Source organism: Lonchura striata, chromosome 3, assembly GCF_046129695.1.
Source record: "Lonchura striata isolate bLonStr1 chromosome 3, bLonStr1.mat, whole genome shotgun sequence".
NCBI lineage: Eukaryota > Metazoa > Chordata > Aves > Passeriformes > Estrildidae > Lonchura > Lonchura striata.
This window is the reverse complement of record NC_134605.1, coordinates 38,320,337-38,347,692: the sequence shown is the minus strand read 5'-3', so window position 1 is coordinate 38,347,692 and position 27,356 is coordinate 38,320,337. Positions and strand designations below refer to the sequence as shown.

General features: G+C 37.3%; 1 protein-coding gene across 8 annotated transcripts in view; it reads left to right on the top strand.

The window, feature by feature from the left end:
• Positions 1 to 27,356, top strand: part of PDE10A (phosphodiesterase 10A) — a 351,678-nt gene that overhangs the window by 182,589 nt on the left and 141,733 nt on the right. For 2 of the 8 annotated variants that reach the window (XM_021544162.3, XM_021544160.3), the window contains exon 2: positions 168 to 228. The exons of the other annotated variants lie outside the window; for them this stretch is intronic. In XM_021544162.3, coding sequence (XP_021399837.2) covers positions 186 to 228 — 43 coding nt within the window. In that variant the 5' untranslated portion in view covers positions 168 to 185. The remainder of the gene's footprint in view (positions 1 to 167; positions 229 to 27,356) is intronic. 8 annotated transcript variants of the gene reach the window in all.

Here is a 27,356-nt window from a genome sequence, read left to right as displayed (position 1 = left end):
GACAGCAAGGAATGGCATGGAAAGGTCATGAAAACCATGTAAGTACAAGCAGTTAAGAGTGGAGAAAGGCTTTTTTTTTCCAAGTCAGGTATTTTTGCAAATGGTTGTCTGTAAAACATGCAGTTTACATTTGGAATATCTAATGTTCTGTCCCTTTGACTCCTCAGCTCTGCTGCCTGTGCCTGATGGTTTGGGAGTACCCAGTGCTCATAAGCCTTGAGAGAGGAGGTAATGTTAAGTCAGTAACCTTGCTCCTCCTGTGAGATGAGCTGTGGAATGTGTGATTATGCACAGTGGGATAGTTTAGATGAGTTGGGAGATGGTTTCTTTTTGCCACTTGTGTAAGGAGGATGGCAGCTTATTTAATATTCTAATACAAGGCTGGTAGTTTCATTCACCCCATTTGTGTCCTTTTCCTTTTTGCTCATGTTTAAGCCACCCTCATCAGCTGGACATGGTGTAAAGTGAAGTGTACAACCTGAAGCGTAAAGATATGTTTCTATTCAACATGTATGTGACTTAGTGGCTTGATTTTGAAGCAGTCATATGAGTTCTTACTTGCACTAATGATCTAGGGCTGTCTTGCGCTTATGTCATCCATTTTACAGATCAGTACAACAGTAACTTCTGTTCAGTTTTAAGATTCTGTGCTGTTTTCTAATACAAATAGATTATAACCAACATTCTCTTAATATTATGGAATTGTGGACTTTGTTTTAGATTCAGAAAGTTAAGAATGACAGTCTGAGTGAGTGGATTTTTAACTTACGGCTTATGCACCTTGTTGATTGATGTTAACCTTGCTTGTGTTTAAAATTGTATTTCAGATTTGGTTTACTATCAGCTCATTTTTTTAATGCTACTTTAAAAAGTATTTGAGTTTCAAGTAATTGTTTAATATTTGAACATTTGATTTTTGTTTTATAATATTTCTATGTTAGAACTGTTGGCACTATTATTGTATTCTAAAAGAGAGCTAAATCATAAGTAAAATATATATATAAAGAAAAAAGGCTGTTTGAGGGTTTTCAAATTGTTTTTATACTCCCTCTGCTGGCTGTTTCAACTACAAGTAGCTGTACTTGAACCTTGTTACTAAGTGTGCTTTTTCTTTTACTGTTTTATTAAATAAGTAGTAAAGTATATTGATTTAAATTTTTTTTTCTTTAAGTATTACTGTTAAATGAAGAAACACAATTTGCAGGAATGGGAAGTCTGACACTTTTTTTTTAATGGAACACTGTTTCCATTTTTGTTACACCTTGTATTGATTTTAACTCCTGTCCTAAAAACAGTTGAATCTTTGGGTGTGTTGGTACCATCTTCACTAGTAAATTTCAGAGAAAGAACAATTCATATATTGTTCCAAATAATTTGTTTATCTGTTTCATTTGTCGTAATGAATTTATTGTCCAGCTTTGAAGAGCAGCTGTGATAAAACTTAAATAGTTATGCTATCTTTTGTTAAATGAAAAAAGATAAAATTCAGTCATGGGTTTGACTTTCTTCTCCATAATTATCTACAATGTTACACTCAAAGTGTTCTGCAGATATAAGGGATAATTTCTAAAGGTTCTGATTTTGTTATAGTAGTGTAGAATAGTGTTCATCCAAAATATCGATAGCACCCAAATAATGCAATTTCTAGAAACCTCAGCGATGATACACAAGGGTTGCTATATATATAATGGAAATGAAGCCATTGCATTTCCCATGGGCATCAGTTATGGCTAAACCAGTTCGGTATTTCCTGTTGGTATTTTTGCTAAAGTTCAGGCTGCTCGGGAGTGTGTCCTGTCTTGTGCTGGTGCTTGGCTTCCCCCGGTCGCAGTTTGAAGAGTGCCACCTACTGACTGGCAGCTCCGGGAGCGCTGCTACTCCGCTTCTGGAGGCTCCCGCAGCTCAGCCTCAGCCTGGGCATGTGACAAGTCCATGCAGTTGAGCTTGGCAACTCTGTGGAATCAAGTCTCAGCTTTGAGCTCTGCTGTTTAATGATGCGTGGTTTTTGTTTCCTAATTTGTTTCAAGGTGAGGACACAAGATTTTCATCCTGGCAGGTGGGCTTCCCTTGCCATCTTTGTCCCCTTTTAAAAGCTTGTGAGAAAGTGTCAGATTTCTGTGGTTTCTTCATCACTTCTTGTCAAGCTGTCATAATTAGTGTGGGAGGAACCAGCCTGGATGGTGTTTATTGAAGACTTTGGCTCCTGCTATGCCAGACAATGTAATGGTATGTTGCACACTCAAATGAGGCTGTTCAAAAGGCAGGTAATAGACTCACCACCATGGCTTTGCTGACAGATGGACTTTCCACAATGCTCATGATGTGTTTGCTTTTGCAGGAGAGAAGGACAATGTGATTAACAAGTTCTAAATTTTTACAGGAAAGTCATGCATTAATCTTTAGTTTAGTGCACTTTAAGAATGCTTTCTTTCAGCATTCAAGTATGCTACTTATGTCTTAAAAAACCAAACTTGGCAAGAATATGAATTAGTTAAAAAATACGCCATTTACATACTTAGGGTTCCTTTGTTTCAAAATTCTTTTAATATAGTTTTTCACAGTGGTTTGTTACCACAGGAAGCTTTCTTAATTCCAGCTCCTAAGCATCTTGTCACAGGTGTCATTAAGAACAAAAAATATTGGTTTTACAAATTTTGTATTCTTTTGGAAAACACATTAACAGCAAGTTTTAGTCTGAGTGAGATTTTTAACAATAAAATGTCTCATCATTAAGAGATGCCAAATCTTGTGGCTCAAGAGGACTACAGCTGTGGTCAGTGTATCACTTGAAGACTTCCTAAGTAGTTCTGGCTCAAGAATACTGAAAGAGAAGACTTTTGAATATTATTCACTTCCATCAGAAAATCCATAGTAATTTTATTGATATCTAATGATAATAATAATAAAAAAAAAACCCTCAATGTATAAGCAGCAGTAGTTATCTCACCTTCTTTGGTTTGAGACCCAAAGGAGAGATTGTCAGCATCTGAGACCAGTTAATCCAGCTTCCATCCGATAACTTTTTATGTTTTCATTAGCACTTACTGATCTGATTTCTTGTTTCTGCATTATCAGCCAACTCCCATGCACTAGAGCTGTATTTCTCTTAACAAAGTTTATTCAGCTGATAATAATTTCAGCATTCTTTCTTCCTTTCTCCTTCCACTTGCATCAAAAAGAAATCCCCTAATGTCAAGCCACAAATACTTCCTAAAGAAAAGAAAACTTTTGCATCTGAAGTTCTAATTGCTTTGTACAGAAACCTCACATCTCTAATTCTTCTGACCTATACATACACAAAATAACAGGTATTTGTAGCTGTTGACAAGCACTGCTATGCTTACCTTAGTAATACTTCCTGCTCTGCTTCACCCTGTGGGGAAATTTTCACACTGGCAGGAAAGAAGACACTTTCATTGTCATGTATGTTTTAGTAGCATTTCTGTAACATTGTGGTTCAGAGAATAAGATGTTTAACCTGAATTATGGTGGCTAAATGTGCATCCTTTTTATTCTTTTGTAGTCTTCTTCACTGCCTAGTTTTTATATCTCTATTGTATTCTTATGTTATTGGCTTCCAAACTGGGTAAAGCTACTTCCCTTTCTTCTAAAGGTCTTTGAATTAGTCTTAATAAAGAAAAAAAGTTAGTGTCTCAGTATTTCACACAAAAAATTATTTTTTTCACCAACATATAGTGGTTGAGTTTATGATAACTCATTCTTTTGCTTACACTGGGCTTTTTGTGTTTATATTTTGGTTTTCTTTCATGCATATACAGATACCTTGGCAGCTTCTCTAGAGTGAATTCTTTTTTGGAACATAGCTCTGTCAGCTGTCCTTTCTTTGCATGCATGTCTTTCAGTTATATTGTAATTTCAGTTTTATATTACTTTCCCCTTGTCCACCCATAAGCTTATTTTAGCTGATGTTTCCTTCTTGATTGCTGAATTGTGCTGTTTTGTTTCTTTCTGCAGCAGTCTGGTGTTTTATACTGTCCTTTTTACAGTGTTTTCATTTTCCCCAACTACTTCTGTTGTGTGAAGGTGCTATGGCGCTATTATTCTTATTCTGGTATGGTTCACTTAAACATTTTTTGTTGGTGAGAAGAAATTTTGCATGGTAGTTTTAAAATGCTCATGATGTGTTCTGTGTTTGCGGTGACTCATTGTATTTCCTAATCTGCCACTGTCTGCCCAGCCCTAAGTGTGATGTCAGTATTTTTTCTTCTTGCCTTTTTTTTTGAGCACACATAGGACTGATGAAAGTTACTGTTTGATGTAACAGGAAACTGAACTCATCTGTTCTCAAAACAGGCACTGCCTTAGCTAATATGCTCAGGTTTCGTTGTGCCAGGCTTCCGTGTCTTATTCTTGAGAGAAAAATTGCTTTTGTGTGGATGTGTCCCAATATTCCTGTTTCTTCAGACTTCCGTTTTCACCAGTACAGACTCCTGAGACAACTGCTCTTGGAAACTGTTTTTTTCATGGATCTTAAGTGTTTAATGTAGTTTTGTGTCCTTTAGCTGAAGGTCATGAATGCAAGAAGGTCTTGGGATTAGAGGTGTCATTATGAGAAGTGCTTTGAGACATCAGAGAGAATGGCTGACCTGCAGTCTCCAGTGTTTATAGAACAGTACAATTTCTGGCTTAGCTCTTGTGATGGTAGAGAGAACAGGATCATTTGGCATGTTGCAGGAACTTTCATAGACTTTTTGTGGGTAGGAATGTGCTTGTAGATTGCATGTTTCTTTCAGACCTTTTTTGGACTTTTGTTGGAGCTATATGCAATGCTCATGCATTTTGAACTAAGAACAGAGGATGTGGGCTCAAGCTTTAGTCCTGTCTATTCTGCTTAATTTTTAGCGAGTTCCTTGATCCAATTTAGACTGATGCCTAATTGCATGTGTGTTGGGAGTAAGCAAATGCGGACTGTTCCCAAAAAGTGCTGGGAATTATACTTCGATCTTAACCTTATGAAAGGATAAAATTTTAGCTTTGCAGACAGAAGCTGTATCATGCCTCTGTACTTTGTAGTTAAAGATCAGGCTCTGGGTTGTTTTAATTACTTGTTTAGGATCATAGTTCTACAGAGCAGTAGAGGAACCAAACAATCTAAACTCTTTGTGGCAATAGGCAGAACTTGTTTTTTCACACCAAGTTCTCCTAGGGAATGATGCACAGGTTCTACAAAGTCCTGAATGAAAGATGCATGCAGTGAATAAGGGACCATATTGGAGGACATTGCTTGCTGCCTGAGTCAGCACAATCATTTGCATTTTCTGTCTTTGTTTCCTGGACTTGCTGCTTTGAAAGGATCTTTGGAAGTTGTGACTAAAATGTGTAAATGAGTGTTCACAGGAGAACAAGAAGACACAAAGCTGGTCAGTTGACAAGGATGAATGAAGTGTGTGTGGTGATATTTTGTATCTTAAGTTAATGAAAAATGGTGGAGGCTTGTCCATCTATGACAGCAGTGTTGAAGGGACAAAAATCAGGAATAGAATAGGGAGAAGACTGGAATGGTAAGAGGAGTTTAACGTTTTTATTGCTCAAAGGAATGCAATTACAGCAGAAGAAAATGTTCATCCTTATAGGGAAAGCTATTTATAAACTTTAAGAGGTTTCTTTTGGGGTAGATGAAAGGCTTGATATGTAAATATCTCCCAGCCAATTATCAAATTTCAAGGGAATTTCTTCAATGAAGTATAAGATTTGACTGAAGTAAAAGATTACTGTTTTTCAAGTGCTAATGTTATTTTTTTTTAATGTCACATCACAAATGCTTTCTTTCTGCTTAATTATTAACTTTTTCCTCCTTAGTAACAATGGAAGTGTGCATGGTGAATCTTATATACTTTATAAATGTGCTGACAGATAATATTTTAATTTATTTCTTTACTTTTTGGAGCTTAATATTATCTTCATGAATAACCAGCTGCTATTTGACAATCTTTTGTTTATGCCAGCTAAGAATGTCCTTTACCATTGTTTTTTATGGTCGCTCTGAAAATTTTACTGTTCTACCCCATGTGGTTTTTATTTCCTTTCTTTGTTTTTCTTTTTTTTTTTTTTTTTTTTTAATGCTTTAATTGTAGTTTAATAACTGATCCACCTTGTTCCTGGTTTTTATTTTTTTCCAACAGTTTATTAAAGTGTAGTGCTGGCTACACGTAGAGCACATGCCCTTCTGTGTCTCATAACAGGAATGGCCTTGGGTGGCTCTGGCTGTGGATATGTTGTGAGTATAGCTAACATCCCTGTGGTTGGCTGCTTTGATGATGGTGACCTCGTACTTGTCCATGACAAGCCCTGGTTCTTTTTTAAAAGATGATGTTTCAGGTGTTACCTTCTAATTTGACAGCAAGGCTAATTTTTTGTTTGTTTTTCCTCATTCAGCTGTCTGTACTTCTTTAAAAATTATGTTGAACTACTCTCTTAGCACTTTGCAACATCTTGTTTTAACAACTTGTGTTTGAATCAAAGCAACTAGCCATTCTGCTGTGCCAAGAAACACTTCTTCCCAAGCACTTCTGAAAAGGAGGTTTTTGTTTCTCTTGTTTCACAATTCTTTTGCTGTTTATGGAGCTGAAGGGAGAAATGGTAAGGAAGTTGAAATTTGCTATATATATCAAAATTGAAAAGAGAACATGAAAACAATTGCACAGTTATATTGAGCAATATTGGAATTTTTGAATTCTTTTGCCAGAACAGAAATTGTTTACGTTTGTTTAAATATAGTTCTGTTCTGCACTTCACTTTGGAAATTAAACTTCAGTTGACAAACTGATTTTAAATCCTCTAAAAATACTTTAATATTAGCTTAACTCATGATTTTTGGTATGTTTTAGATGTCAGAGATGAGCTCTGGCAGGTCTGCTAGTGGCAACTGAGATACCTAACCTGGGCTTCTTTGCTTGAAGTCACTAACAGCTCAGTAGAGGTAGCAGGAAAAAGGCTCAAGCACATTGTTTGGCTTCTTAACCTGTGCTACATGCAGAGGTGAAGGTCTGCTCACTTACTGAGCTGTAGGCTGCTGTGATGGATGGAGAACTGCAGAGGTGACCTTGAGTCCTACCTGTGTGCTGGTGATCTCTAGAAGCAGATTGCCAAAGGCCATGAGGAGCTGTTAGGAGCAATGAGGGCACAAAGTGTTACCCTGTCTGGCTTCATTCCCCTTTCTGTCTGTTAATTCTGGAACATGTCTGGCTGTTTCAGAGGGCTGAGATATGTTAGCTTGTTGACTCTCTCTGGTATAGAATAAGTTTTCTAATAGTTCACTTCCTGAATAAGTTCAGGAAGTTGAATTCGTGAGTCAAAAGGTCACTGGTGCTGATGGGAAGCCTGGTGACACGGCAGCCTGTTGCTGGAAGCTGATGACAGGATAACCCCTTTAATCAGCAGCTCCTCTTAGATCTACTTGGCTGGGCTTGGTACACTTAGGCTCTAGTTTCATGGTCACTTGAAGTTCACATAAGCTAACCCTCCTCTTTCAAAAAATGGCCCAATTCTTCCTTCTTAAGGCTGCTCTTTCCTATACATGAGTACTCCTCCCCTTTTGCAGGCACGTTTATGGGTTGGAAGTGTATGTTTATAATATGTTATTTAACATGGAAGATGAGGATACAGCATGATCTATTTAATGTAAACTTTGCCATCTTGGAAGTTGTTTTTATGAAGGCTTCTGCTTATAAGCTCAGGTGGTTTTTTTTTGGTTTGGTGTTCATTTTTTTTCCTTACATGACTTTTGTTTCTTTAGCAGAGTACTTTCCCCAGCACAGAATATACATGATGTTGATAAGAAATGTTACTTGGTATCTTTTTTTTTTTTTTTTTTGGTAGCAACCCCCAAATCTCTGTAAAATGGAACACATTTTACAGAGATGGAATCGCTAGCTTTCTTTTGGGCATTTCTACTGGTGGTGTTGTGGGAATGAATTTTTTTTTTTAAATAAATTCTTAGAATATCCTGAGTTGCAAAGGACCTGCAAGACCATTGAGTCTGACTCCTGACCCTGCACAGAACAACCCCAAGAATCACATAACGAGCCTGAGAGCACTGTCTATGTGCTTGAGAAGATTGTCCAAACACTTCTTGAGCTCTGTCAGGTCGTGCTGAGACCATTTCCCTGGGGAGCTCTTCCAGTGCCCAACCACCCTCTGGGTGACAAACCTTTTCCTAACATCCAGCCTAAACCTCCCCTGACACAACTTCAGGCCATTCCCTCAGGTCCTGTCACTGGCCACCACAGAGCAGAGATCAGTGTCTGCCCCTCCCCTTCCCCTCATGAGGAAGCTGTATCTGTAATGAGGTCTCCCCTCAGCCTTCTCTTCTTGAGGCTGAGCAGACCAAGCGACCTCAGCTGTTCATCATGCAGCTTCCCCTCAAGGCCCTTCACCATCTTTTTTACTCTCCTTTGGATGCTCTCTAATATCTTTATATCCTTTTTTGTGCTGTGGGCAGTAATAAACTCATGTCACTTGCATATTACTGAAGAATGGAAAAGGAAAGGGATTAGGTAGAAGTACAAGAATATTAATTAGTTTTCTTAGTCAGTTAATGGTTGGAGATAAACTGAAATAATTATATCCACCACCCTTACCCAGCCCCTGCCCCAAGCACTGAATGAACACAGACTGGTTCTCACAACAAACCTGGAAGTTTGCAAAACCAGGAAGTTGCAATGAGCAGCACTATCATCTTTCCAAGCAGCTGGGTAACCTTACCAAAGTAGATGAGTGGCTACAATAGAAAAAATGGCAGAGCCACAATGGCTTCTAATCTAGGGATCCCTCTGTCAGACCACATTGTTTTAATGATCCAAGCAGAATGTTGCTATAGCTTTCTGTGACTTAATTTGTGTTTGTGTCTGTTTTTTTTCTGTAAACAGCTCCCAGATGCTGGGGATCTGGGAGCTTTGGATGAAAAACATGATTCTCTTCAAGGGCAACAGTGAAATCACTTTAAATGTGCTTGCATTGAAAACATGAAGTGTGAGGTAATCATTAGTTTTGATTAGATCTATTTCTGTACTGTCACTTTTCTAAGTTACATTTTATGTAAGTAAAGAATTAGTGTTTTAGCAGATAGCATTATATATAATATATAGTGAGAAATCGTAAAAACAATAAAGATGACAAAATTACCTCACCATCACCAAAAAGACTGTGAGAGAAAAATATTAATAGGAAGACAAAACATGTTAAAGAGACGACAAACTAGAATATATTATTTAGTTGCTTCTCGACTGTATTTGCAATTCATAGTTTGCTGAGCACTTCCCACTTATTGATCTCGAGCATCAGAATTTGAGGCAGTTTTACTTCAACTTTTGTGATGAATTTGCTCTGAATTTCAGAATATACTTTCTTCCTCCTATATATTTACTGGTATGGTCTGGCCACAGCTCAGTGTGCTACAGTCAGTGCTGTTGCTTAAAAAGTGAAAGATTAAGCCTACTGAGGGTGAACTTCAGTCGGTAATGTAATGTTTTCTGTAGATGTTTTCATAACTCAAACCTGCATCTTTGCATCATTAGGGAAATCTTTCTGAAGCTATATAAGAGCTCTTGAACTTCAGGATAATTATTGGGTTTTGGGAGGAGTATCAGTAAAGGGTGTAAATAAGGGGGAATAGATAAGTACCTTTAAAATTGTACAGTGACTGTGAAGTAATATCACATCAGTCTAAATGATGGTTTCTGATACTTTCCCATGCTGCTACTCAGTGTGCAGTTTGTCATTTACATGCAGAAGCAGTCACTTCCTGTCCTGTATTGCTGGAGGTTAAATGCTTACTTTACTTACTGGTGCCTTTTATATTGTTTGGCCATCAAAATCTGCCTGTGAATGTTTAGTCCTTCAGTTTTATCGACTGCTCACCTGACATGCAGTTCAGTGAAACTTTTGAAGTAAAGCTTGGGATTTATTTAGTTAATTTTTAACAGTCTATCTCAGATTTGTTTGGAAATAATCTTGTTCTGAAAAAAACCCCAAAACTTATTTATGAATTTTTTGGTAAAATGCTGTAATACAAATATTGTCATCTTACTGACATAATGCTTTCTTTATTTAGAGCAGTGTATAACTTGGGTACCACCCAAACTGCTGCTCTCCTATTTTGTATGTCTTAATATTTTAGCAACTTTGCTTGCTTGGTTTTTCTGCTGAAACACCATGAATCTGCTCAAGTCTGCACTTGTTCAGTTGAAATTTAGTAAGACAAAGACAAATAATCCCTAAACCCCAATCAATTCAGTAGTTATTACATCTGAAGTCTGGATATTCCTGATGCTTTTTCTTTTCTCCTTCTTTTGTGCTGCCTGGAATGTCTGCTATCTCATAAGATGGGCAGAGTTTCTGTGGACATTTGCTCATGCTGCTGGGGTCTTGCCAGCTGCTGGTTTTTATGAACTCATCTGACACATGCATGGTACGGGCAAATTTGATTACAGTTAATCACTAGGACAAAATCTATTCGTCTGGGCAAATTTTGAGGCTGACAATCCAGAAAGGCAATTGCATGTTTTGCTGCTTTTGACTTTTTAAGCATCTGTTGGATTTTTCTTATTGAATCTTTTCTGTATAGCATTGAGGTTCTATTAATGATGAGCCTAATTTCTTTGTAGTCCTAAGGTTTTTAGTGCTTTATGCACAAGACAGAGATACATAACTTCTGCAGGAGAGGTCAATGATGTTTTCAGTAGCTTTTTCCTTCTCAAGTGTCGTTTACCAAGAGACTCTGCAATCGAGTCATCGTGATGGGAAGTGCATCTCAACTGATGTAATGCATTTGTGTTTCCTGGAAACAGGACAAAAATCTCAGCTCTGTTTCATTTAATGTGAGATTTGTCATTGATTTCTGTTGCCATGTGTCATGGTTTTAAGCCCAGCTGGAGAAGAACCACCACTATTTATTTATCATATTTACTCCCATAACTTGATCTTTGTGTTGTAATGGATTGCTCGTGCTTTATGAATCTGATTTCCTGACATTGGACCCTCAAAGAAGTATTGAAAGCTTTTATTCATGAAGAGTATTTTTACAAAATATTTTGAAATGTGATGTAACTAAATCGGATTTCCACAAAACTTCTGGCTTTTTTCTCTGCAGACTGTGCTAAAACAGGAGATCAAAATAATTGATCTGGCGAGAGGGGCTGGATGGACTTGATAAATTCTTCAAACAGACTAATATTTAGCTAATGCATTTTACTCCTGTCAAGATCTATCTATTGTGTATTTCTCCTGTCAGGAATATATTTTCTGATGAAGATGTGTTCTTCTGTGTCTGTCGTGGAAACTAAAATGCATTAAGTTGAAACAGTATCACTTTGTTCCTGTTGGCTGCAACTGTATATGCTTAAGCCAAATCACTTTTCTGTCTGATATGTTATTTGTTCTATTTTGCCTAAAATCTGATTTAATCTGAAGTGGAAACACATTACATTTCATCACGAGAGAGTATTCAGTGTCTACTATTGAATATTGTGTTTTGACCTGTGGAACACAATGACTGGTCTTGCTGTTTTTTGACATGGATTCCTCTGCTTGACTTCAGAAAAAGCTATGGCAATATATGGAAGAACAGGAGCTCCATGAAGTACAGGTGGTTGGTTGGAATGCTTGGGGTGCCCAAATGTTTTTATTGGATCACAGCTAGAAAACAGCATACAGAGATTTACCTTAGTGGTAACTTGTAGAGTGAATAACTATGTATATCATATTTGTAACCAGAAAAATCTTAAAAAATGCTCCAAAGAAAAAAGCATTCCCTTATTTATTCTTATATGGCCTTAGTTTTGGTGGGGAGAGGATTACAGGAGAAGTTTGATGTTTAGTAACTTTAGCGATTTTTGCTGTATTTGAGGCAATGGTCGTATAGGAGTTCAGAAAGCATACAACCAATTAAAAAAAAAAATACAGCAAAAAAGTCCCTCCTGTGTAGAAACAAGATTTTTTTAGACTTCAGCCAGACTATGGAATGTTGTGATCCTCTTGTGAAAAGTTCTTTAGAACTTTTTAGTCACTCTTAACTGTTGCTTATGCATGCAGATGTGGAAGCAAAACTGACTACTTGCAAAAGTTCCCTTCTTTCTTGGTCATAATAATATTCTGATGGCTCTGTATTATTAAAAATAATAGTAATTGTGTTATGGAGTTGTATTATGTGTAATTCCCAATTCTAACCCATGATCTCAAGGAAGCTTGAAAGGCATGGGCTGAACCTTATGTTTGCTTTGACAGGAAGGCAATGGCAGGTAGATAGTTTTAATTTCTGTATACTGTAGCATAGAAGACTCAGTGGTTGTTTATTTGCTTAACTGCATAAATATCACTGAAGAAAATTTCTGCATATGGTTTAAGAACAGTAGGATAAAATGATTTTGTAAAGCAAAGCAAAGTATGTTTTTCTAACAGCTGGAAGATACTCTGTTTATGGTTGCTTTGTGGCTGTTCCTTTTGCCAGGCCAAAGATGAATTTGCAACTCAAACAGCAATAAAACTCTAAACAAGAGCTGGATCCACAATTGAAAACTGCACTTAGATTTTTTTTTTTAATTTTTTTTTTCCAAATAGACCTTTATTATTTTAAGTGATGTGTCTCTAAACTCATTTGTGAATAAAATAAAAATTGGTTTAGCTTCAGGTGTCAGGGAAATTAACTTGGAAGGATGCTCTCTGATGATCTGAACTAATGAGTAAGGTATGTTCAACTCATCGAAGTTTTTCTTTTTAAAATGTTAGTGCTCTCAGTTCCTAATAATGAGCAAACTCATTTGAAACAACTAACATCTTCTTATTTTGTTGCTTTCATCGTTTACTTCATATTGAACCACTCAGTTATTCACATGGCCTTTCTGTAAAATCATACATTGGCAGAAGCTCAAGGGCATGGCCTGCATTTTGTGTATAAAAAAATAGAAATCAAGGGGAAGGAGGGAATTGCAAGCCATGATGTACTTTTCTAATGAAATTTCTACACAGCTTTGCTGCTGATTTCCCCTTATTTGTATGTCTGACAGAAAATGAAAAGCAACTTTCTTTCACTATCTCCCCCATAATAAAAAATAGTTTTTTTTCTCTGCTGGTCTGAAGATGGGAGTGGAGATGGCAGCTTGTGTTTTACTTATGAAAGGATTGTAATATTTTTGTGGAACTTTTAAAGAAAACAGAACATTAAATTTGTACTAAGGTATTGTACTAAGCTATTGTACTAAGGGACACCAGCTGTGAAATACACTGAAGGTTTATTTCTGAATTGTAACTTGCATTTTGGACTTGAAGCAGACTTTTCATTCTCACCGTGTTTGTGACAAGAATTAAAAGTGAATTGGTGAGGATAATGTTAGGCCTGTAGCAGCTGGAATTTTAGAGCAAGGAGATGGTTCTCCTGATCGGATGCTGCAGACAGGCAACTCCCTGCTTTGTCCTCCAGCCAGTTGTGCAATGTTCAGAGCTGAAAATCTGTCAACACAGTTTTTTTTTTTTTTGGGACACTTGTGGAAGCAGACCATCAAAGCTCCATAACAAACACACTTAAAAGCTGCTGGAATAATGATTTGGATAAGAATAATTAATTCAATTAACTTAATTCCAGGTTTTGAAGAGCACAGTGGAACTGCCTGAACAAGAATATTTGACATCCAATTATGTTTTAGTTTGTTATATTTAACAAAGTTATTCTCCACTGAAAGTGGAGAGCAAGAAGTTTCTGTTTCAGGAGATTATTATCTAGCTTACAGCATATTTAAAGTCCCTTTACCCTTTTATCTGAGCTCACAGAAATACTTCATTCACTTGCCTACCTTTGGCTTGAATTCAGCTTAATTTTCTGGACTTGTTTTTTTAAGTTTTAGAGACATCCCTTTCTTTGACTCAACAGATGGGCTTGTGACATATTTGAAAAGCAGGAGGCTTTATGAAAATAAATGGTAGTTGCTGTTTCTGAGGCTGTGGTGAGGCTGTTGGTAATGGGGGAGAGGCTGCAGTCCAAACTATATATGTGAACTAGTTTTCCATTCTACAGCTTTTCTTTTGGTATTCACATAATTGAATGTAGACAGCGGTTGTTTTTCAGTGGGTATAGCTTTTTGAAGTGGACTACTGTGCTGGAGGGATGAATTAACGCTTCATCTCATTTAGTAGACAAAAGGAGGAAGGGAAATAATGCTTTTAGATGCTGTTTTTAAACAGCAAACTGTAGAATTGTTGCACTTTTACTTAGTTACCTGCTCTCTTCCCTTGATGATTTTAAGTTTTGCATGGTTTAAATTTAGATTTATGGTGAATATATTCTTCTTGACAGAGGTACAATACATTAGTAAAATTCCTATGTATTATACATGTAGAAAGTGGGCAGCTAGGGAAGGAAATAGAGTACTACCAAGTGCTTGTAGCACTAAGTATTTTTAACAACATAAACTAATCTGTTCATATCTTCCTAAAATACAGGGGTGGCACTCCTGATGCCTCCCCTATTAGGGCTACCGGGCTACTTGTTGAAAGGGTGATAGTGCTTCCGATGGTCTTTCCTCCTTCCAAAACTTGTCATTGTTAATCGATTCCTACCACCGCCTGATGCAGTACCATCAGGAAAGAGGGTTTTTGGGGGGTTTGTTTATTATCCAATCACAACTTCATTTCAGAAGATACTTTCCTCAGAAAAACCAAACACCTGCTTCCATGTTGACAGCTTTCTCAAGGGAGAACAGCTGTAAAATGAATGAGACTAGTAGTTTCATAGATACCCGTAATCTTTTTGAGAAGTATTAGGAATGGATATCCAGCAGTTACAATTCTGTGACTGCTTTAAGTGGCCATCTTTTAGCTATTTCTTGCCTTGACTAATGCTGGCAGCACAAAGAGCTGCACGGTTCCATTGTGAAACATACTTCGAAAGATTAACGTGTGCAGGATGTCTTCGTAGGAGGAAAACGGAAGAGAACAAGAAAGCATATTAAAAAAAAACCCCAAGATAGAATTTTGTAGTTTCCTTGCCAATCAGAAAATAAACATAGCTGAAAAGACAATTGGGATGCCAAGAAGTGGAAGGGGCAATAAGGAATTTTCTGGCAGAAGATTTAAAAAATACCAACAAAACATAAATAGATTATGACACATCAGTTCATATTTTTCCATTGAGAAAATAGAGTCCCACCACTCAAGTTTCTGAAAGAAATATGCCAGCTTCTGAGAAGCTGAAATACCAAATTTTACTCATATTTATTTTGATACATTTTTTATCTCTTAATAGGACATAGGGAGTGTGGTGATTTGTTATTATTTAAATAAGGCACGTTCCTCATTGCAAATAGCAGATAGTTTTCTGGTAGATGCCTTTTATGGTGCACTTGGGTTTTAATATTGCCTCAATAATTTCCTTTGTTGCAGCTTAAAAAGGCAAAGACTGGCTTGCCTCTAAGTTTCTAGGTAGCTGACTTGACTCCGTGAGAGGGGTTTCTTTGCAGGGTTTCCAGTGTGAAAGGAGGATAAAATTTCATGTAGAAAGTTCTTATCTTTGGACCTTGAATTTATTTTTCAGATCTGTTCAGGCTATAGATTCCTCCCATGTATGGGTTTTTTCCTTACTAGTGACTTCAACTGCAAGTTGTGCATGGAGAGGTAAATGAACTTTACAGGCCTCTGAGTATCAGAGAGTAAAGTGTTTCATATCCATAGTGTTCTTCAGGCTGTAGGTTTATGTAGAACTGCATTTAAACATAATCATAATCAATGGAAGAAGATAGCTGAGACTTTATTAAAAACACAGGAATTTTGCTTTTTTTCCTTTTTTCCGCTTTTTCAGTGTTGCAGAAATTATTGATGTATTATATTTTTTTTAATTATAAATTTTCCTATTACTTTTCTTCTTCCCTTCACCAAGCCCTCAGGAACAGGGCTGTCTGCCCTGTAGCTTTTGCTGTCATCGTTAGCGCTCCGTTATCTCCCGTGGCTGTGTGAGGACTTTAATCTTCCATGTAATTGATGGTGGCGATTGCTGCTAAAGCTGTAAAGGAAAAGCATCCGTTCACCTTCGTGTGAAAATGGATGATTAACGAACTCCAGAATGTTTCCTCTGGGCTCTGAACTGAGTAAGTAAGGCTGAGTACCTCAGGCAGTCTAATTTCCTGGCTTGATAATAGACTGGGAAAAGAGCCATTTGATGTCTTCAGGGTTGTCCATATATGGACAAATATTTGGCTGGGCTGAGTGAAAACAGTCATCTTTCAGGAAAGAATAGAATGTTACAGGATTTTAGAAAACAAAGGTTTTATAAGCAGAGATCTAGCTTAGAATAATGGAAGATAGTTTGCTTCAATGCACTTGAAACCTGCACAGGCTCAGATTTGTATACTGGAAGTGTTTCAGAGCATGGCATGTTAAGCTTACTGCAGTAGTTTGGCAGCCTTTGCATTGAGAAGGACTGATGGTGATGTTGGAGGAGGTCACCTGCAGACTTTCACGGCCTTTTTGTTTAGATAGGGATTAGAGATTAAGAAGACATTTAAGGTGAAGCTAAATACAATAAAGGTTGAGTCTTTCACCACTTTTGGCTCAGTTGTATGCTTATTTATCATTGTATGAAGACCTTTAAGAGTATCCCTTGACGATTTGGAGAATCAAGCTGATCATTATCGCTTAGGAGATCCAAGAATAGCTGAATAATTCTTGACTCAACATCAGAATTATGGTGTTTTTTCCTACTCACTCAAAAGAGGATTTTTTAAATTATAAAATACAGACTGTGTGTGTAAGCAGTGATTATCCCTGCATTTTGTCATGTGACACACTTGAGGACAGGAAGCAGGTGGGGGAGGAATACATCAAACTCATGGTTGAAGGATTATGTTTTATCTACTAATCTAGTTTCTACTGCTAATAAAATTTTACATGTAATATCTTTGTTCCAGGTGTAGTTGAAGTGACATTGATTTCTAAAGAATAGGGACTGTAGAAAGAGTCCTACATTTCTGGTAACGGGCTTTGTTTGAGACTTGTCCCAGTGATTGTGTCAAGACCACAGGCACTTTGTTTAGGACACTGGTTTACTTCAGACCTAAGGGAGATTCCACAGATTACAGAATAGCAAATTTTGTTACATTGATCTGGAGATTCTTTTAGAGTTGTCTGCAGTCTTGAAGATGATTACAATTTGGCACATTGTAGTTCAGCTTTAACTCTTTTCTTCCTACCTGTTGTACTTGTAAGGGGAAGTTTTATAAGAGAAACAAGGCAAGATTTTTTGTTTTAAAGAGTAGTGAGAAAAAAGCAGTTTATGTGCTTTAGGTGTTACTGAAAGTTTCAGATGAACTTCTTACACAGAAATAAAATATTGTACAGGAGATTGCTTAGATTTGACAGATGCTTGAAATGGAATAATTCTCTTTTTGACAGTAGGGAAATGCCCTTAAATATTTTTAATTGTCTTAGGGATTAGGTCAAAAAAGGTTATGAAAATATCTTTGGCTACTGAAAGTATTAAGGTTACAAAAGAGGGAGGAAGGAATGGATATAGAGCAAGACAGCAACAATCATCCTGTCTTTGAGACTAGGGTGTGTTATGTGTTATCAAGAAACATTATCTGGACTGACTGTGTTACTAGGCAGGACATCAAATAATGTAATGTAGTTTCCATAATATTGCTGTAAATATGTGGGATTCTGTAACTTAATGCTCTTCAATCAACAGGAGATTGATATGTCCTCACTGGCCTAAATTTTTAACCTTACATTTTTTCCATGCTGCAGCAAAAGTACTTCAGTTTTTGTATGCTTATTCTGAAAAAGAAGGATTTTTAATTTGTATTTTGTGATGATTTTTTTTTTAATTGGAGAGGAAAAAAAAAGATTTACTTCTCTTTGCCTTTTAAGCTTAGCAGTGAGTGCTTCAGTTTCATGATCATCTTACAGTGCTTTCATTTGACAGAGCTGACTTAGAACCTTTGCACAGATCTTCAGCTGTGAAAACTATTATTGCATTTTCTTGTCTTGCTTATTAAGTTGGGCTAGTTTAAGCCTTTTCCTGTTTTTACTATTACAGTTCTTGCTGAAAGTAAAAGACAGTGCTGCAAAGTAGTTTCTTATTACTACTGCCTGCTTTCAGAAATACCTATTGAAAGCAAGATCCCAGACTGGATCTCCAGCAAACACTGGACCATTTTTTCACTAGGTGAAAAGTTGGTGTTAGGTTAGGTTCAGCTAAGAGAAATGGACTGAGCCAGATAAAATGAAATAGTTTTCTTTACTCATTCTTTAAACAATTTTGTTAGATGTAGCATTTACAATAATAGCCTAATTTTTCAAGCACCACAAATATGAAAACATACATGAATAAAAGTAAAATAAGGTGTAAGTTAATTTTATTTTTACATTTCACTTATGTTTATGCTTTTCTTCAGAAACTGCACTAATACTTGGCTTGCATTAGTTAGGTCAATTAAATGGTGTATTTACCAATACTGAGCAGTAGCTTGTCTTCATTCCACCCCTAGCTTGAGCTTTGCAGTGAAAAGCAAGCTTTGAAAGAGAAGTATGCTTTTATTTAGCATGAAATATAAGATTTTGTGGCATGTTAGTGAGAACATGTCCAAGGGTAGCATAAGATTTTAGATTTTTTTTTTATTAAAAAGTAGCCATATTAATTATCTGCATCTGTCATATAATATATATATTCTCACTTTTTCTTATATTTCTGCACTGAATGTAGTACTTTCTAAGATCCATTTTTATTGTGTTTCTGGCAATTTTATTCTCTGTAATCCTTCTCCCCTTGTATATTATAAGATTGTTTTTGAGTGTCTTCTTTCTTATGATCTCCCCACTGAAGTGTATTTCATTCCCTGTCTGTTGAACTTGCAAGAAGTTTTTTTTTTTTTTTTTAAATTCAGATAGCTTGAGAACTTTTTCCTTTCCACAGACTGACTCTTTCTCTTCTTCATCTGTTTTTCTGGCATCATTGCTGCACTCCATGGCTCTGTGTGCAGGACCGCTGGAGCCTCAATCTTGTTTTGAAAGAATGAGAGTTAGATGAGGATGTGGATTGCCTGCATGACAGATTACTCAAAATGTTTACTCACAGCTAGTTTAAGGAGAAAAGGAGCAAAGTCATAGGGAGGTTGCTCAGAAAGAGCATTTCAGATGTGGGCTGAGTGAGAACTGGGTCATTGGGGAAGTGGTTTCAGTCTAGGTCTAAGAGTATGATCAAGTGGAGAGAAGGGAAGGCATTTGGGGAAGATTTGTTTGGTCAGGTTACAAAGAACCACTGACAATTTTCTCCTGTTAGAAGCTCTGTTCTATCTGATTTGTGGTGATGGGGTGCTAGATTGCCCATTGCTGAAATTTCTATCTGCTGGATTGTTCTTCCATGGTTGAGGTAGAAATTGAACACTGAGTGAAGTACTGGGACTGGAACCATGCCCACATTAGTATGTTCAGGTCAGAAAGGTGATTTTAAGGTGACTGCCCTAGTTATTTTAATTTGTTCTTGGATCACATCAGAGAATGGTCCAACAGAGCATGCATTCCTTAACTGGATTATTTCAGACTAAGCAAAACTGGGATGTGCACTACAGAATGTGCTCTTAAGAAGGAGGTTTGGTGTATAGGGCCAGATTGATAGAGTTTGAGATAAAACTAACCTAAACATTAAAAATGTGAATGCTGTAATCACCTACTTTGGTGTGGAAATCCACTCCTAGACAAGCTGTGCTAATGTAAGCACAGATCTGATTTTCAGCTCATTCTTTGAAAATTCAGCAGTACCATGGGAATCCTTTACAGTAGTTGTGGTGGCAAAATGGGGAACCCAAGATGTATGTCAGGCATTGAGAGATGTTTTGCTTGCATCTAAGTGTCTGAAAAATTACTTTGACGACTGGGGTCTGCTGAACAGCTTTGGCAAAACATCATAGAAGTACTGTGGAATATTGATATAAGAATATTTTGTGACCCATTGAAAGGAACTTGGATGAATGCAGATGAAGAATTCTTTTACTGTTGGGCTATTCAATCTGTTCATGATTAATGTGTTTGTAAGACATATTTAAGGGTTATATATTGCACTGTTTTGAGATGCTATCTTGGGTTTTGGTGATTTATTAATGTTATGAATTTGATTCTGCTGAATTGGTCCAACTTGCAAAGAAAATCAGAATTTTTATTCTGCTGAGGAACAACATTATGTACTGTGTCAGATTTAGTTACGGGAAGTGCGAGTAAGTGTGATTATAAAAAAGTCCAATCTACTTAACAAAGCACAAATGACAAGAGAGGAACATTGCATTCTTCCTCACACTTAAATGCTAGTGTGCCACTATCCTAGTTTATAACTCATTTTGTAGACTAATCCCTTGGTTTTGGGTCTTTTTGTATTTATGTCAATACTGAATCTGACAGAAGAGAACTAATTTAAACCACATAAGTCTTTGACAAAATTTGTATGTATTGTTTTTTTCTCCTTTTTTCTCCTGTATCTAACCAAGTGCATATTTTACTAGCCTCATAATAGCTAATGGACAGACCTATGTCCATTTTCCTGATCATCTAACCTTGTTAAAATAGTCTTAGAAAGAACTAAAGGGCTGTACTTTGTGAACTGTGTGTTCCAAATCCTGTACTCCTCACATAGAGTGTAATTCCAGTGGTACGTTTTAATTGTGAATAGATATTTTCTGTTATCTCGAGACTGTCTTTGTGGTTCACTTTGCTTCCTCACATCTTTGGTTTTTTAGTGTTTTTTCTGGTTAGGTAAGCTAATTGAGAATCATTCAATGTTTGTCTGTTTTTCAAGCTGGCTGCTGTAGGAGAGTGAGTGTGGTGTAGAAAAGCCAGAGGCCAATTATGAATTTCAAACTTCCTCTTTAGCAGTGCACATTGTCACTCGCAGATCATAGGAACATCCATATTTGCAAAAAAGGAAACTGAACAATGCACCCTCTGTTGAGGTCTGTGCTGATACTGCTTTAGTTAGGCTTATATTTATGCTATCTGATTTGATATTTTATGCTTCTGATCCATGTAACATTTGTTAAGTCTAACAAGAAAGCGTGTGTTTCAGCAATGGAGCACAAAAAATGGTATTAGGAAAAGCATGAGCTGAACCTTTTTTTCACTGGACTTTGTAGTGAAGGTTTCCCTGACTCTCAGGAGCTGGGATGAATACTTTGGTGGTTACTTCCAGGTCTGATGCAATAGGGCCCTTCTTACATGTCTGCGTGACATGGGGAGATGGATAGTCATAGGATGGTTCTTGCTTGGGGTTTAATAATTTGTTAGTTTTGTTGGAAAGTCAAACAAGACAAAATAAATAAATAAAATATGCATGTGTTGTAGTTGACTTATTCCTAAATACTGTTTTTCTTTTCCCCTTCTTAGTAAATTGCTAATTTTACCTTCAACAGGTGCAGCATGTTCTCCTAATGCTGTTTTAGCTGTGTTCACAGTTATGTGCGTTTTATTGAATAATAACAAGTCCCTTTTCTGTATTGCAATTTTGTATCTTTCATTGCTAACACTATAATCATTTCTAGCACTAACACTGCACTGACAGAAACATATTAAAGTGTGGTGTTATCTCACTTTTTTTGGTGTAATTCAGGGAGTATCACGTACACTGACATTTGTATTGTGTTTGGTAACATTATGAAGTAAGTGTGTGTTGTGGGTTTTGTTGTTTTGTTCTTTTAAGCCAAGCAATTCTGCTGTAGCAACATTAGTGGTTTGTTAGTTGGTTTTGGTATCCGGAGATTCTGATGTGAAGTTGCTTTAGAAAGTAAACTGGCACTTATGTGATAAAAGCTGTGCCTATACTGGTGTCAGCCAAGTTATTGAAGGTTGCCTTTGACTCCAACAATATAAGCTAAGCAGCTAGGAATTTTTGAATTTTAGCGGTGCCATGTAGCTCATATAGAGGGCACTGGCAGCAATGTTTTTAACCACAGATAAGGTGATTTTATTAATTGATATTTTGCCCAATATTGCTTACAATGATACTGTGTTGGTACTTTTTAACTAGGGTGCTATCTTGGCTGTTTGCATGCATTGAAAGCATATTGAAAATACAGATAAGGAATTGTCATGGATGCGGTTTATTGTACAAGGTTCTGGGCTGTTAGCTGGAAAAGTTACAGAGTAGAATTCATGTGAAGCAACAAATGTTATACAAGACTGTCCATGAACATACATGTGCACATAACAGATACAAACCACACCAACATGTGGGATTTGTGTTACTGATCTTGTTTAACATACATTTCTCTAGAGCTCATGTTTTATTCATTATTCTTAAGCCATTCCTGAGGCAACACCATTCTTGCTGTCAGCTGCAGAAGATAGAGCTGCTAGGCTGCAGTTGACCATTTTCATGAAAATAAATGTAAGCACAAGATATATGTTGTTTTTTCTGTGTGCTATTATAGAAAAAATAGCAACTGAAATATTAGCTTGTTATTTAAGCTTCTATCCTATAAAACTGATTTTAACTTAGGGGCTGGGGTGTTGGGAAGGAGGCAGGAGGAAGGTTGGATTGCCTGAAGATGATAGATACTTATTTCAGTCTGACTTCAGGTCTTGTGTGCTTTACACATGCTGATTTCCAAGCAGATTAATTATTGTAAGGAGTTTGCAGGAAAGATGCTGGAATAAATGCATACATAAATCATTACAGGATAATGATGTTTAACTTGTAATGTAGTCTTGAGGCTTTATATATTTTAGTGATTTATATACTTTGTGTGCTTTCTAATCCTGGAAGCTGTTTTGTGCTAATTCTGGAAGCTCAATTTTGTGCTCTTCTGACAAGATCTGAAAGCTCCACCTGGAATAGCATGCTATGATGGTGTTTCCAGTAGAAATTTGGAAGCATACAGCTATAAATTTATCAGCTAGAAGGAGGACTACTGTTTTTAATAGTGACCTATATAACATCAATTATACATTTAGAGAAAATAATTTAAAAAGACAGTGGAATACATGGTTATAACACTCGAGTGATTTGCATTTATGTGGAAATCTTAATTTTATTTTCTTTAAATGTAGTTAAAAAGAAAGGATGACTTAATACATCTCTTGCATAGTTTAACTGTTGCATGGCAGGTGTTGAGGTCACACTTCCATAGAGATTAGTAGGTGTGCACTGCTGTTTCTTTCCACATGAAAAGTATACTTTGTGGGCTAGCTAAGACAGCCCTTAGGATTGTGTAGTATGTGGTCATATTGCCAGTAATGGTACCACATTGGCTCAGGAAAGGCTTGAATGATGAGACTGACTCAGTTTACTCTGACTTCTGAACTCTGGTATTTCTCAAGTGAGAAATGATGACATAAGATTGTGGCTTTTTTCTTAAATTTTCCTTAAAAAAATAAATCTGAATAAAAAATGAGCAGAAAAATGTTAATTATTTTCCCATTGTAAAAAATAATCAGCTATCCAGCTTGTAAAATGGGGCTTCTTAAATTAACAGCATATGGCATTGTTTGTTAATAAAGGTTGTGAAGTGAAACTTCAAGCAAAAGTAAGGGGAAGCTGAGCAGAATGTTATAAAGTGAGGATTTCAAAAAGAACTTGTTCTACCACCCTTTGAGACTAAATAACATGCTTATAAAATAGAGAGTTACCAATTTTAATATTATTTCTGTGGAACTGAATGTTTTTCCTGAGGCTAACTATACTTAGGGAACATTTTTAATGCAGGTGGAACATGAAGGTTCTGGAACAAGTGTTCTGAGCATAGTCAATTAAGAATGTCCATTGGTTACTGTTTAACCATATTTGGGGAAGTCTTCTTGCATAGCTGGGTATCACTTGCATTTATGTTGTGATCATTCTTCCTATTTTTAACTCCACGAGACAATAGAGCTAATTAGATAAATGTGCAAATGAATAGAATTTGCTGAATTTGGGTAAATCTGTGCAATGTTTGCTACTGCTTTCCTGAATGAATGCTTTGCTGGTTTTGCGTTCAACCTAAGTTCCTAAGAACCTAAGTTCTGTGATGGCAAATATCAAAAAGAAAAGAAAAAAGTTAGACAGCAGTTGGAGCACTGAGACCTTGTTGTTTTAAGGCATTTTGAGAAATGCTTCAAGCTAGCATGTGCCAACATGGCTGCTGAAAGACTTGGTGCTGATGTTTCTGAGATCTTCTGCCTGCTAGCTCAAGGGAGGGCAAGGGAAAACATTTCCCAAAGGAGGGAATGTGTAGATGCGCCTAGGAACTACAGGGAAGACTTTGTGGGGAAAGACATGAATAGTAGAGAGAAGAGGAAGGGGTGTGCCGGAGATGCCGATTTGTGTCAGATCACACTATCTATTGAGCTGGCCTCAAGCTGAGCAAAGGTAGGCTTGGTTGGATCCTAAATGAGGCAACAAGTGATTAATGAGCCCTATGAGACCGAGTGGTGGGACAGATAAAGCTTTTTTACCACTGTGGTTTTGTCTGGTATCTGGTCCCCCTCTATAGATGGCTTTATATGTTTAAAGGATTTAGCCAATGTTGCAGCCATTTTCTCGATGGAGGCACAGGCATACCCTGTTTTTTACCAAGATGTTTTGGAGTGGTCTCAGATGTGCTAGCCCTCTGAAAGAGATGAATATTTTTGTTGCAAATGGACAGAACTTTAAATATTGTTCACACTCACGTGCACATTTGCATCTATATTTTCATTATCAAATGTGCTCATTTCTTTTGGAAATTATACAAAACCAGTGTTGTTTCACATGGATTATATGTTCTGAACTTTGTATCTCTAGAGGTACCTCTTCCCCACTGTAATGCTTTTGGCCTGTGTCCCCAAATATTTTTTCTCCCATGGGCCTCAGCAGCCATGTGGAGAAGATGTGACGTGACTGATGGTGTGGGTTGAGTGGCTGCCAGTGCGCTGATTGATTAAATCCTGGGCACGCAAGAGAAAATCTGAAGCTCTTTTAACCATGGGCATGCTAGCTTGCCCAGTTGCCAGTGGTCATAAAACTTTCAGAATTGTAGTTATTTTTGGAAAACTCTTTCCCTGTGCTGGTTTTAGTTGAAATTGATTTGTAATTCCAGAAATTGTTATGGGAAAAAAGCAGAGAGGCTGTTGATCTGGCCAGTCAGGACTGAAGGTGTGAACACAGTGGAGCCTGGATGTTTTCTCCTTTCGTCTCCTGCAGTGGTTCTGACTTGTACAGGCTTTTTCCAGACTGGCATAAGTCTAATAGGGTGAATTCAAAGTTAATTCTTTCTTCTTGTCTCTGTTTTGCACTCCCATGTTTTGGCATTCAAATCCCTGATCTCGAGTTAAAGGCACAATGTAGTCACTGCCTTCCTGCCTGGGAAGGTACCGTGGCAAACTGCAGGTCAGCAGACTGCCTGACTTCCTGTGGTGCTCTGTGGATGTCAGTGTGATGCAGCATAACTAGTCAAAAATGCACTTATCTTCATGGTGTGCAACCCAGGGGTGCCAACACGTGACTTTCTGAGGACTTGTACAGCACATGAGCTAATGAACTGGATTTCTATTAGCCTGGGGGGTAAGTGCAATCCTGTTCTCATTCACGCTGTTGTTTCAGTGCATTTTGTGTTAGTGAAAAAGTGCTCTTCCAGGCAAAAGCTATTGGTGATACCCAAAGTTTACCAATGTATTGATGACAAAGGAGAATCACAGTGCATGCAGCTAATGGAATGAGGTGCCCTGGAGTCTAACACCTAAACCTTTTCAAGGATCCTATGCAATGATGACCACAGAAATAGGGCAGTGTAATGGAAATGTGTTGAAGGGAAGGAGATGTGGAAAAGAAGATGAGGGCAAAATGGATTTTTAGGGGTAAAGAGTTTTGTGTTAAGGATTCAACCTTGATCCTATGCATTTTAGTGAGGTTTATTTCAGCGTGGATCTACTTCAATTCTGAGCATTGTAATACCCTCGGACTTCCTGGAGTGCATCTTCTGATGTAGCTCAGCCTGTAGGGAAGCCTCCATGCATATGCTCTGAGTCTGTTCAATGATAGGGACCAAGGTGCCATGACTGGGGTACATGGGGAGAAGCAAATTTGGAACCACTTTGGAAGCAAATTTCTGAACCAGTTATGTATGAGTAGCCAGCTATTGTGATGCTAACATGGGTTTACCTCCTATAGGATGCCTCTGGCAGTGCTGCTAACATGCTTAAAAAGCACTTTGAATCCTTTTAAAAAAGAAGTATAGTTTTTTTTTTTTTATAGTTCCAAATTTTGGTAGCTGTGAGGAAACCAAAGATGAGTGTCAGTGGTGGGTACCCTCAGAAGCAAAGTTGGTCCCAAACTGTAAGCATGGCAACCAAATGACAGGTTTTGGCAGATATTTACAACTGGCAGAAGGAAAAAAAAAAAAAAAGGCAGGGTCAAGCGAGGTGTAAAGGGCAAAATGCTACTAAAAAGGAAAGGGAAAAACCACAGGGCCAGAAGGTTTTTACTGGATGGAGAAGTCAGTCTTCCATGTGAGGAGAAAAGAGCTGTTGTTGAGTTGCTCCATTCATTGCCGTGGTCTCTCCTAGAGAGAGATTACCTAGCTCTGTGTGAAGAGCAAGGTGTTAGCTCCTTTTGAAAGGAAAAGGGTAGAGCTGGTCAGCTGAATGGGATGAATTATCTGCTTTTCTAGGATTAAAAATGTTGGCATTGCTTGTAGTGACTGGGATTTAAAGTGAGAAACCTTTGTTAATAATGTTAATAAGAAAGCCTCACTGACTCATTTGTGACTGACAGGGTGTTTTTTTTTTTTTTTTTTTGTCTGAAGTGAGTTCAGTTCTTGAGTTCTTGCTGTTTGCAGGAGAAATTCAATGGCTTTGGAATTTATAAATTTTTCTCTTTCAATTTTTACAAGGTCAGTGAAAGGTGTATTTCAAAATTTGCTGTTCAAGGTTTGCTTCTTCATGTTTATCCACTTAAAAAACAAAAAAGGAATGATAAAGTTAGCAAATGGCCTTGAAACTTTTTATCTCCAAAAGAGATTTCTGTCCTTGCACACTTTTCTTCCTCCTGCCTGTAGACAAGAGGAAGCTTCGCCTACTCACTTGACTGACCTGTCACTTCCATCACTGACAGTTCTCTACTTTTATGTGGAGATTAATGAATAATCTGTTATTTCTTCTGTCAAACTTGAAAGCCTTGGAAGTGCAAAGAACACTCTAAGCTCATAGTCATGCAGCTTTTGAACATGGAAACCCTTGTAATACTTATGAGAACTCTCCAACTGAAGTGGCTGGATCTGGTTTGGCCATTGCATGGCTTGCTTTCTCTTGTGCCTCTAAGAGAGCAAAGTAGTCTAGCCTAATATCAGAGGCAAGTATGCTGTTGAATATTGAAGTGGCTAAGATGAAAACTGAGGGCTCAGTCCATCGGCATTACT